This window comes from Orycteropus afer, unplaced genomic scaffold (genome assembly GCF_000298275.1).
Source record: "Orycteropus afer afer isolate SDZICR_OR568_19922 unplaced genomic scaffold, OryAfe1.0 scaffold00048, whole genome shotgun sequence".
NCBI classification, from domain to species: Eukaryota; Metazoa; Chordata; class Mammalia; order Tubulidentata; family Orycteropodidae; genus Orycteropus; species Orycteropus afer.
Window position 1 is genome coordinate 5,365,240 of NW_006921635.1, and position 12,593 is coordinate 5,377,832.

At 51.0% G+C, this 12,593-nt stretch overlaps 1 protein-coding gene across 1 annotated transcript in view; it reads left to right on the forward strand.

The window, feature by feature from the left end:
- The window catches only part of CUX2 (cut like homeobox 2), a 311,474-nt gene extending 299,337 nt beyond the window's left edge, over positions 1 to 12,137 (forward strand). Inside the window, exons 19-22 of the mRNA XM_007938169.2 lie at positions 4,191 to 4,460; positions 5,958 to 6,146; positions 7,451 to 7,724; positions 11,336 to 12,137. Coding sequence (XP_007936360.1) covers positions 4,191 to 4,460; positions 5,958 to 6,146; positions 7,451 to 7,724; positions 11,336 to 12,137 — 1,535 coding nt within the window. The remainder of the gene's footprint in view (positions 1 to 4,190; positions 4,461 to 5,957; positions 6,147 to 7,450; positions 7,725 to 11,335) is intronic.
- The last annotated feature ends 456 nt before the right edge of the window (positions 12,138 to 12,593 follow it).

Genomic DNA, 12,593 nt, shown 5'->3' on the forward strand with positions numbered 1-12,593 from the left:
CTGACGTTGGCCTGGTCCATTAGTCCTTTGGTCTAATGTATCTTTGATTTTCTACACTCTTCTTTGCTCTAAATGGAGAGGGACCAATAGCTGCACCTTAGATGGCTACTCACTAGCTTTTAAGACCCCAGTCACTACTCACCAGTGTAGGATGTAGAACATTGTCTTTATGAACTGTGTTATGGCAATTGACTTAGCTGTCGCCTGAGACAGTGGTCCTAAGCCCGTAAGCCTAGCAACTCATTCCCTCAAGGTGTTTGGTTACGACCAAGAAGTTCTCATAAATTTGCCCCCTCCCCATTGCTCTACTATATGTTGTTGTTGTTGTTGTTGTGTGCCATCGAGTCAGACCCTACTCATAGCGACCCCTCCTTGAGTTTCTGAGGCAGCATCACTATGGAAGTAGATTGCCCAGTCTTCCTTCCGAGGAGTGGCTAGTGGGTTTGAACCACCAGCCTTCTGGTTAGCAGTCAAGTGCCTTAAGGCACTATGCTACCAGAGCTCCTATTATATACGTGGATACATTTACAGCACTTACAAATAAGTAAATAGAAATATCCTCTGCCAAATCTATATATGGTCATCAGTGTAGTCTCATCCACCTACCTACCCTTGTTCACCTTGCCTATCCACCTGTGTATCTACTTATAGATTATTGCTTGGTATTACTTACACTACAAGTTTGTGTAAGTCGTAGTGTTTACCTTTGTTGTCTAGAATCTCAGGCATCTCTCCATGTCTTCCTTTGCCTTAGTGATGTTGTACTGATCACTCCTTTCTTGCATATTGCTTTCCCTTCCCCAAAATTAATATCTATTGTCTAGTTAAGGAGCTCTGGTAGCATAGTGCCTAAGGCACTTGACTGCTAACCAGAAGGCTGGCGGTTCAAACCCACCAGCCATTCCTCAGAAGGAAGTCTGGGCAATCTATTTCTGTAGTGATACTGCCTTGGAAACCCAAGGAGGGGTTGCTATGAGTCAGGTTTGACTCGACGGCACATGACAACAATTATCTAGTTAGTCATTTTCCCTCCCCTCCGCTCTCATCCCTGGTAACCATCAAACAGTGCTTCTTTCCATGTGTAAACCTTTCCTTGGCTTTGTATAATAGTGGTCTCATACAGTTACTTATCCTTTTGTGATTGACTTATTTCACTCAGCATAATGTCCTCCAGGTTCTTCTGTGTTATGAAATATTTCACAAATTTGTCATTCTTCTTTAACTTGCATAGTTATTTGTGTTTGTACCACAGTTTGTTTACCCATCTGTTGACGGGCACTTAGGGAGTTACTGACTCTATTATCGTGACTAATCTTATTTCTCTGAGACATTTACCTAGTAGTGGGATTGCTGGATCAAATGGTCTTTCTCTTTCCAGCTTTTTAAGAACATGCCATACCATCTTCAACAATGGTTATACCATTTTACAGTCCCACCAGCAGTGTATGAGAGTTCCAGTCTCTCCACACCCTTGCCAGGATTTGCTGTTTTTTGTCTCATTGAACTTGGCTATTATTGCTGGGGTGGAATGATGTCTCATTGTTGTTTTGATTTGCATCTCTCTATGCCAATGATGTAGCTGATGATCACTAGCATTTCTTTCTGTGTTTGCTGGCCACCTGAATGTTTTCTTTGGTGAAATGTCTGTTCAAGTCCTGTGGTAGTTTGCTTTGTGTGTCAACTTGGCTGGGCCTGGTTCAGGGGCTGGGCAGCTGGTTGTAGTTAATCCCCATGATGAGACTGGCAATCAGCTCCATGGTGGGATCTACCACAAGCAGCTAAATAGCTGCCTTTGGGTATGTGGTCTGCTTCCTGTGTATAAGGAGAAGCCTTGGGAATGGTCTCTAGCCTATGGCATGCTTGGACCCTGCATGTAACCGTGTCGTTGCTCAGCAGCCTGCCATGCTCTGCCGACCTTGGGACTTACAATGGACTTAAGTTTATGGCCTGCCGTGTGGTTTGGTAACATCGGGACTGTGCCTTTTTACTTGTCAACCTTGGGGCTTCTCAGCCTCAGCAGCCAGCAGCTGTCTGAGTGAAGAAACACCTCTAGCTCCAATGGGCCAGGAGTAGGAGGCAGAGCTGGACCCCGAGGTTGAGGGGCTTTCACCCAGCCCCTAGAGCCTGGCACTTTGAACTTGGACTTAAAGAAAGCCTCCTAATTGTAAAAATAAAGTCCTGTTTGTTAAGGCCATCCCATTTGTGGTATATTCTTGTCAGAGCAGCACTAGGGAACCAGAACATGTCCTCTGACCGTTTTTTAATTGTGTGTTTGCCTTTCTGTTCTTGGGGTGTTGAAGTTTTCTCCAAAAGACTAAAAAAAGAGCCTACAGGTTGAGAAAAACTATTTGACGATGACATATCTGACAAGGGACTGACCTCCACGATGTATAAAAAACTGCCCAGTGCCTTTATAAGTCTCTCTCTCTTCTCCCACATTTTCCCATAAGCAACAAGGAGAAACCATGCTGTCTCTTTAAGATCTTGATTAGAAATGCTAGCAAGATATCTTAGTTCATCACTTACAAGTTCTACTTTCCACCAAACATGTGAACATAATTCTGAAAACTTCTTTGCTACTGCATAAAAAGCATTACCTACCCCCCAATGTCCAATCACTTGTTCATAATTTCCTTCTAAAGCCTCAACAGAAACACATTTAACGTCCACATTTCTAGTAACATTCTCTTCATGGCAGTAGAAGTTTTCATCACAGCTCTCAATTGCTTCTGAGCCCTCAACAGAATTACTGTCCATAATTCTACCCACAGTCTCTTCAAGCAAAGTGGGCCCTTACTAGGATGCACATCAAAAATGCCTCCGGATGCTACCCAGTTCCAGACCCACCTGCACGTTTCCGATATTGGGCAGCGTCTCCCTTCTCAGTAGCAAATTCTGCCTTAGTGCTGCTAGAACAGAAATGCCACAGATTAAACCAAAAAACACGACAACTCACTGCCATCGAGTCGATCCGACTCACAGCGACCCCTCCTTGGGTTTCCGAGGTGGTAAATCTTTACAAAAGTAGCTTGCCCAGTCTTCCTTCCGTGGGGTGGCTGGTGAGTTTGAACCGCCAGCCTTCTGGTTAGCAGTCAGATGCCTTAAGCACTACACCACCAGAGCTCCTTATAAAAGATTATAGGCCAGCTGTTCTATAGACTCCCTGTGGGTTTGTCTGGTGTGTCCTCACGATTGGATTCAGGTGACATGCTTGTGGCAGGACAGTCACAGGAGTGACTCTGTTTCCTTCTCAGTGCGTCATATCAGCAGGCCCCAACTTGATGTGACGCATTGGTGCTGTTCACTTTGATCACTTGGTTAAGGTGCTGTTGGCCGGGCCCATCAGGCTACTGTGCCGTCGCTGTTTCTCCCTCTATAATTAATGAGTATCTTGTGGGGAGCTTCTGTTGATGTGGGGGGGGGAGACCTGGAGACGATGTGAATATCCTCGTCAGACTCTACTCCACCAGTTTGAGCATCTGTGATGATTCCTACCTGAGACGTGTATGTATGTACATATGTACGTGTACGTGTATTATTATGGTTTCAGTGAAAGTTTAAAGAGCAAACTCATTTTCCATTCAACAGTTGATACATATTTTGTCTCATGACATTGATTCCAATCCCCACAATGTAACAGCTCCCTTCCTGCGCAGATGCTGCCCGTCTGATCTCCTAGGGTGTTGTAAAGAGTGCACCTATCTGTAACTGGTCGCCTTGTAGGCCTGCCCGCCATTTGGCTGGAAGCCACAGGAGTGAGTTCAGTCCCAGATCCAAAGGGGTATATATATATATATTTTTTAATATATAACTTATTTTTCATTGTTGTGGGGAATATACACAACCAAACATACACCAGTTCAGCTGTTTCTCCACGTACAGTTCAGTGACATGCACTGCGTCCTTGGAGTTGTGCGAACATTCTCAGTCTCCTTTTCTGAATTGTTCCTCCTCCGTTAACATGAACTCACTGCCTCTAAGCTTCCTGTCGAGCCTTTCGAGTTGCTGTTGTCAAGTTGATCCCTTCTAGATAGATCTGAAGAAGCAGAATGCCCGGGTCCTGCCAGAGATACTACTGTGGGTGATTGCAAAAGGGGGCGCTGTCCACTCTCAGCTTTCCGCCCGCTTGCCCTGTATATGTCCACGCCACGTTGTAGTAACCACCCTCTCTGTCTCTTTGTTGTCCACAGCTAGTCCCACCGAACCAAGATCCTCGCCATCCCCGCCCCCTAGCCCCACGGAGCCCGAGAAGAGCTCACAGGAGCCCCTGAGCCTGGCGCTGGAGAGCAGCAAGGAGAACCAGCAGCCGGAGGGCCGTTCTGCCTCCTCACTGGGCGGGAAGATGTACTTGGGCAGCCAGGCCATGGGGGGCATCCAGGAGATTGTGGCCATGTCCCCCGAGCTGGACACGTACTCCATCACCAAGAGGGTCAAGGAGGTCCTCACAGACAACAATCTAGGTACGAGGGGGTGGAGGTCAGGGACGCTGCCTCCCACCCTGCTGGCTCCTACTCACCTTGAGAAAAGTGCCCGCGGGAGATCCCAGGGCACTGGGGTCCAGCCTACAGGTGCTGGTCAGTGCTGGGGCATCCAGGACCTTCTGTGAGTCATCTGAATCTGCCCTGAGTCCCTGGGGTGGCAAAAAAAAAGGTGGACTCATGTCTTGAACCCTCAGCCAGAGAGAGTGTGACCTGGAATCCTCAACCCTCAGCTTTCCAACTTCCCTTCCAGGAGGATTTAAAGAACCCTCGGGACCTCTGGTAGCATAGTGCCTAAGGCACTTGACTGCTAACCAGAAGGCTGGCGGTTCAAACCCACCAGCCACTCCTCGGAAGGAAGGTTGGGCAATCTACTTCCGTAGTGATACTGCCTCAGAAACCCAAGGAGTTGTCGCTATGAGTCAGGGCCGACCCGACAGCACGTAACAACAAGAAGAAGGGACCACAGTTTCCAGCTCAACCCTCAGTTGGCCTTGAAATCGTCTCTGTCTTTTTGGGTCACAAACTCTACGGAGATTTAGCTGCAGGCGAGGCTCCCCTCCCAGAGGCACATTGTTTAAAAGCACCAAACAATACAGGAAAAAATAAGTTTAAAGTAAACAGAATACACTCCCAATTACAGTCCAGTTTTTAAGTTTCTTTGACACTTTTTGAATAGGTACAAGATTATGTATACACCCAGATTTTTTCCTTTATAAATGGGAGACATTTGGGGCAGTCTGCTTCCGTAAAGATTCACAGCCTTGGAAGCTCTATGGGGCAGTTCCACTCTGTCCCACTGGGTCGCTGTGAGTCAGAATCGACTCAACGGCAGTGGGTTTGGTTCTGGCTTGGTTTATCAGTGGAAGTGCACACGTCTCTACCACAACTTGCTTTCTTAGAAATTAGTGATACTGTGTGGACGTCCTTCCCTAGCAGCGTGAGCCTGTCACCTTCATTCTTCCCATGGTTGCTCCCAGACGTGGATACACCACAGCTTTTTGCACAGCGGAGGGGCATTTTGGTGGTTTGCAATTTCCTGCTGTCGCCAACAGTGTGTCTGTGTATAACTGTGCCCTTGGGCAAGTACGACTCTAGGATCAATTCCAGGCTGTGGAATGACTAGATCAAAGGAGATGCACATGCAAATTTTCACAGAATCTGTCAAATTGCCCCCTAACAAGGTGAGACAAATTCATACCCATGAAGTTTTGCAATTTCTGGGACCCCCTAGAAGTGAAGAACCTCTGAGGCTGAAGATGCGTTTCGGGTGGTAGCTGTCTAGCCTGCCCCCAAGCCTCCTCTTTTACAGAAAAGTCCCTCTCAGCTACACACTTGATGTGCACTCCCTGTGGCTCCGGCTCTCCCTCTGAGTAAATGGAGACAGGGCCCAGACTTCTCGCCTGTTCCTTGCGCTCCTGGGGGTGGGATTCTCTGCCCGGCCCAGGGTAACAGGCTGCCCTCCTCCCCTGTCCCCAGGGCAGCGGCTTTTCGGAGAGAGCATCCTGGGCCTGACGCAGGGCTCCGTGTCTGACCTGCTGTCCCGGCCCAAACCCTGGCACAAGCTGAGCCTGAAGGGGCGGGAGCCCTTTGTCCGCATGCAGCTGTGGCTCAATGACCCCCACAACGTGGAGAAGCTGAGGGACATGAAGAAGCTGGAGAAGAAAGGTGAGGCTTGGCCAGGGTGGGCCCAGCAGCTGGGCACGCTGGGTCCGGCCTCACATGTTCCCACTGGCACCAAGTACAGTTGTAACCAGAAAACCCCGGGCCCCAGTGATCCAGGCTCAGCCTGATACTGAACTGCAAGGAAGCTCAGTCCCACAAAACACTGTCACTGAAAACAACGAAAATAGCAGGGCCCCCAGGAACATGCCAGTACCCCATCTCTCTCAGTACCCTTTCACACACCCATAGCTACTGTTGCCAAACCCTCTCTTCTCTGCACCAGCTCTGTTACCTAGATCACCCCTTTGCCCACCACCCACAGTCTGCACAGCAAAACCCAGAAGTGACCCAGCCAACAAGAAGCCTTCTCTTGTGGGGGTGAGCCAGGGGAGTGCGAATTCTTACATTGTCCAATGTTACCTTATATCCTTGAGAAAATGAGCTGGTATTAAACATCTGCTGTGTGCCCAACCTCATGTTGAGAATAAGGCATTCCGGGATCTGAAGGACCTCAGGGTTCAAGTGGAAGATCAGATACGAGTGGTTACAAAGTTGTCCCCCAGGGCACAGTGTGGAGTCGTGTCAGGGCAGTTAGTGATGGAAGCCAGTGTCGAGCCAGGCTGTAGGAGGCCACAGGGAGAAGGGTCAGGGCTGGGGCTTTGTCCTCAGACAGCTCTGCAGCTGAGACCTTGACCTGCCCCTTCCTGGCTGTGTGACCTTCGGCAAGTTACTTCCCCTCTCTGTGCCTCAGTCTACTCCATCTGAAAATAAGAGATCGGGCTTTATTTCTTGCAGTCCCAGGTGCCCTTCATTTTACATTTTAGTGATTTGGGGTCGAGACGCATCATATAGTTCGTGGGTTCATCTCGATTAGTGTTTTCCTACCTGCCCCCAAAGGCTGTTCTGGAACTCGGTGGTACTGCTGGCAATCTGGGAATGCCGTCAGAACACCTGTCTTTAAGCCCCTCCTAGATGGGGGACACCCCGCTGACCCCTTTACACACCTCTTCGGAGGCAGGCCGAGCCCTTGGGGCTGGTGTGGGCAGGGTGAGCCTCTCAGCAGAGGGGTTAGGAAGATTTGGAAAGAGGCGGAGGAGGAAAAAAAGGCACAAGGGATGAGAGGGTGGGAGTGGGCCCCAATTTGGCCTAGGTGTAGGGTTCTGAGAGGCACGAGGTGATGACAGCCCCCCAAGCCCGCTCGTCCCCCAGCAGGGACTCCTGCCGCCCCCGGGGAACTGGTGGGGGTAGCACCGGGCCTCTGGCCAGAGGGCCCCTCTCAGGCCGCCCTCCCTCCTCCCCCACCCCAGCCTACCTGAAACGTAGGTACGGCCTGATTAGCACTGGCTCGGACAGCGAGTCTCCGGCCACCCGCTCCGAGTGCCCCAGCCCCTGCCTGCAGCCCCAGGACCTGAGCCTCACGCAGATCAAGAAGCCCCGCGTGGTGCTGGCCCCCGAGGAGAAAGAGGCACTGAGGAAGGCCTACCAGCTGGAGCCCTACCCCTCCCAGCAGACCATCGAGCTCCTCTCCTTCCAGCTGAACCTCAGGACCAACACTGTCATCAACTGGTTCCACAACTACAGGTGGGGGCCTGGGGGAGGCCGCAGGCCAGCAGCAGCGAGGGCGAGGGTCGCGGCTGCACCCCCTGCCCCAGCTCAGGGCCTGGAGGGGGTCCAGCATGGCCTCGGGGAGGCGAGGAGGCCAGATTGCATGGCACACTGGCTGTGAAGCCCAGCCACCATTTACGGCTGTGGGGCCCTGGGCAAGCCCCTCACCTCCCCAGGCCTCAGGCGCTCACCTGCGGAATGGGGACAAGGACTTCCCAGCCTGGTTCTGAGGAGTTAATGGATTAGCATATTGATATAAAATACCTGGCTTACAGTAAGTGGTAGGTGTTCACGTTGTTTTTGTTTGTTTGTTTGATTACTGTTATTTCACCCAGCTTGCTCTGTGTCTGCCTCTAAGAAGGCACAGGGGACAATATTTGAGGCACAGGCCTGAGGAGCCATGCTACCCACTGATCCTCTGGGTGGAGCCTGATAGGGCCTCTGGCCTCAGGGCTCCTGAGGCCAAAGGAAACTCCTCTGGCGCCCTCTTCAGGCTCCACCCTCCTTGGGGAGTAAGTGACTCCTACTGCCATGGCTGCCTGTCCCTTGAGACCTTCCTACCCTCCTGTCCCTCGGCTGAGGGGTCACTGGCCTGTAGGGCCCGGGCTTCCTGGGAGGTTAGTCCAGGCTGAGCACAGCCTGAGGGCTTCCTAGGCCAGCTGAGGAGGTCTCTGTGGAGAAAGCTTGAAGGGGGTTTCAGGGACTGTATCTGAGGCACAGGGAGCCCTGGTGGCACAGTGGTTAAGTTCTCGGCTGGTAACCAAAAGGTTGGCGATTCAAACCCACCAGCTGCTCCATGGGAGAAAGATGTGCCCATCTTTCCATTGATAATTACAGCCTTGGAAACCCTGTGGGACAGTTCTGCTCTGTCTTATAGGGTCACCGTGAGTCAAAACTGACTCAATTACAGCAAGTTTGGTTTTAAGGGTCTGAGGCATGTCTCCCCACCCCCAAGATTCCTGAGCAGGAAATGTCTCCAGTGCCCATGTGGTACCAGAGAGGGGAGTCCATCCATCTGTTCTAGGACGGAAAGAAGGTCCGTTGGTGCCAAGGGACACAAAGCAGGAGGAGACTGGGAGAGTGGACACTTGGAGTCTACCCTCCATTAGCCTGAGCGCTGGCGTCACACAGACCTGTGTTTAAGTCCCACTTGGCTGTGTGACCTTGGGCAAGTCCCTTCACGTCTCTGAGTCTCGCACTTATTTTACAGATGAGAAACCTAATACCAACCCCATGGTGCTGAAACAAGGGCCACATGAAATAAGTTTGGGTGTCAACACATTGTAACATATTATTTATTATTTGGCTCAGACCAGAGCCTCCCAAAGAGCAAATGACATAGAGCCTTCCTGCCCTCTTTCTTCCCTCCCTGGGAGACATGGGGAAGTCTTTGCCCGCTAGTCCCCCGGGAACTCAGCACTCCATTTTTACCTAACATCTTTGTTGGGCACGTTCACTGAGCACACACAGTGATGCAGGGTCTAGCGTTAGAGGACCTCAAAGACATCATCCCTGCCCTTCAGAAGCTCACAATCATGAACCACATAACTCCACCACAACTTAATAAATACTGCAAGACAGAAAGGAAAAAGGGGCCTGGGAAAGACTTAACAGAGGAAGTGGCATTTAAGCTGAGTTTGGAAGGATGAATAAGAGTTTGCACCAAAGAGCTGAGGAAATTCCATTTCTAGAAGAAATTACTCTCAAAGAGAGAGAATTACAGAAGGAAACACTCTTCGTTCAGTAAATGTTTACTAAGCACCTACTGTGCCAGGCACTATGGTAGCTGCTGGGTATGCAGCAAAAGAGTAAGAAAAAGTCCCCACCCTTAGCACCTCTAAAAGGTCACCCAGCATAGTCCCTATTGGACAAGCACTCCCTTCATGCATTAATACAAACTTTGGTGAGCTCTGAGAAGGCGATCCATGGGAGGGAAAACACAGGGAAGCCCTGCTTCCATTTGGGAGTCAGTGATTGAAAAAAAGACTAATTTATGCTAAGGTGTGAATGACTGTTAGCCTCCTATTTGGCCCCTCCCACCGGATTTAAGGAAGGTCCGATACTGGAGCTGCAGTTTGGAAGTTCTAATGGTAAGGCTTCGGGCCATGGACCATCCTGAGGCCTCTCCCAGTCCCACCTCAGTGGGAACCACAAGCACTGCCTTGGAAGGGGGTTGAAGAAGACAGCAGAGGCCCCCAGAAGGTGCAACAGGCCGGGGGTCTGGGGGCTGAGAAGGTGGTAGACCAAATGCCCCTCACAGGCCCTCCAGGCCGGGGACCCTAGAGCAGGGAAAGAGAGGCAGCAGGACAGGGTGAGCTTCAAGCACCTGCGCCCCTTGCTGGCTCCGCTCGTGGGCTCTGCCCGTCCCGCTCGCAGCTCTGTCTCCCTTAGCAGTGGGAGTGAGACTAGTATCCCCTCCTCAGGTTATTACGAAAAAGAAATGGAAGAATCCACAGAAGTCTTCAGCCCTGTGTCTGCCACAATAAGCACCCACTATTCTGTTTATGATCATCATTTGTCATTTGTAGAATTATAGGTCAGTAAAATGTAATTTATCAATAATAATATAATAAAAATGGGCACAGAGTTGCAGCTCTGAAGGTGCTGAAGAAACCCAGTAACACAGTTGCCTAAGTTGCCCTATGACCTGGGACAAGCTGTTAAACCTCGCTGGCCCTCATCTGTTATTAGGAAAGTAATTTCCGGGGTTAGACCATTCCTGGTCTTTCCTGCGCTCAAACACAGGTTCTGAGCGTGAGTTTTCCTCTGACAGCAGGACGGTCTCACTGAACTGATGAGGGAAGGGTTCTGCTCCGAGCTCTGCCACTGTGTGTCGTGGGGACCTGGGCAAGTCACTCTCTGTGCCTCAGTTTCCCCTTCTGGGCCGGTGTTGGAGAGTCCCTGCAGGAAAGTGGCAGGGGCTTGCTGCCACAACATAAATCTGGGATTGACTTTGAGACGTGTTCTAGAACAGTGGTGTCCAACAGAAAGAGGAATCACTTAGATAACTTTTATTTTTCCAGGAACCACATTGAAAAAATAACAACAGAAAAGAACAGATGAAACAACTGTGCCAGTATATTTTATTTAACTTAATATGTCAAAAATATCATCCTTTAAATATGTAATCAATATAGAGACATTACTAATGGCATATTTTACTTTTTTGGGGGGGGGGGATAGTAAGCCTTCAAAATACAGTGTATCTTTTCCCCTTAGACGCAGCTCAGTTAGCGAGTGCTCAAGGTGGCCAGTGGCTCCTGTACTGGACAGCGTAGGTCCAGTTCATGAGCTCTGGAATGCAACAATCTTGAGCTCAAGTCCCAGCTCTGCCACTCCTTGGCTATGTGATCTTGAGCCAGTCACTTAACATCTCTGAGCTCTGTTTCTCTGTGAAATGGGATGATACTAGCATTCACCTTGCAGAAGGGTTGTTGAGAGGAGTTAATAATGCATGAAAAGAGGCTTAGCACACAGTGAACCCCCAGGGGAGTGTGGAGGGATGTCCAGATCCCATTCCAGTGCATTGAGACAAGGGGAGCTGGGTCCCCTGTCCAGCCTCAAGCTCACCGCCATCTCTGCCCCAGGTCCAGAATGCGCCGGGAGATGTTGGTGGAGGGGACCCAGGACGAGCCGGACCTCGACCCAAGCGGGGGCCCTGGTGTTCTGCCACCAGGCCACGCCCACCTGGATCCCACCCCACGGAGCCCTGCCTCTGAGACTGAGGAGCAGAAGCCCACAGTGAAGGAACTGGGGCTTCGGGAGGGCTCTGAGGAGAGCGTCGCGTCCCTGACCACACAGGACAAGGCCCAAGTGAGGATCAAGCAGGAGCAGACAGAGGAGGACGCTGAGGAAGAGATGGGCAGCCGGGCCCGGAACTTAGGGGAACTGGACAAGGACCAAGGTCCCCCCAAAGAGGAGCACCCTGACCCTCCAGACAACAGTGGACTCCTGAAAGTAGCCCCTGAGCCCTTCCTTCCAGGCGGGACCACCCCAGACTGCTCCTCAGCACGTCCTTCCCAGGAGAACGAGGGCAGGGAGCAGCCTCCTCCGGACCCACTAAGTTTTAAGTCAGCCTCAGAGTCATCCCGCTGTAGCCTGGAGGTGGCCCTCAACTCACCGTCAGCCGCTTCCTCGCCAGGCCTCATGATGTCTGTGTCACCCATCCCCTCCTCCTCAGCCCCCATCTCTCCACCCCCACCGGGAGCGCCCCCTGCCAAAGTGCCGAGTGCCAGCCCCACTGCCGACACAGCCGGAGCCTTGCACCCCAGCACCAAGGTGAACCCCAACCTGCAGCGGCGGCACGAGAAGATGGCCAACCTCAACAGCATCATCTACCGGTTAGAGAGGGCTGCCAATCGGGAGGAGACCCTGGAGTGGGAGTTCTGAAGGCCAGGATGAGGGCACGAGGGGGACACCATGGTGGTCACTTCCCTCTCTCACTCACTCTTCCAGAGAGGACGGGATGAGGGAGGGAGAAGCCCAACTGTCAAAACGTAGACAGCAGTGTTATTTCGTTTACGCTTTTTGGTTGTAATCTTAGTTTTACGAAGTTGTGAGTGAGTGAGTGGGCGGGGTGGGTACCACTGCCGCCTCTTGTCAGAACCCCCTGCCCCAAGGAGGACCTGGACCTCCGCCCTTCTTCTCCGCCACCCTGACGTCTCTTCACGAGGCAGAGCAAAATGGCTCCACACTCTTCTTTGAACTCTTTTAGAAAAATAAATAAATATTTATAGACCTCTTTTAGATATTTTAATAAAGGATCCTTTGGAATTTATTCCCAGCTGATGCTGTTTTGATATTACAGAGAGTTATAAAATCAGGATGCTGTCACAACTGTTGCGA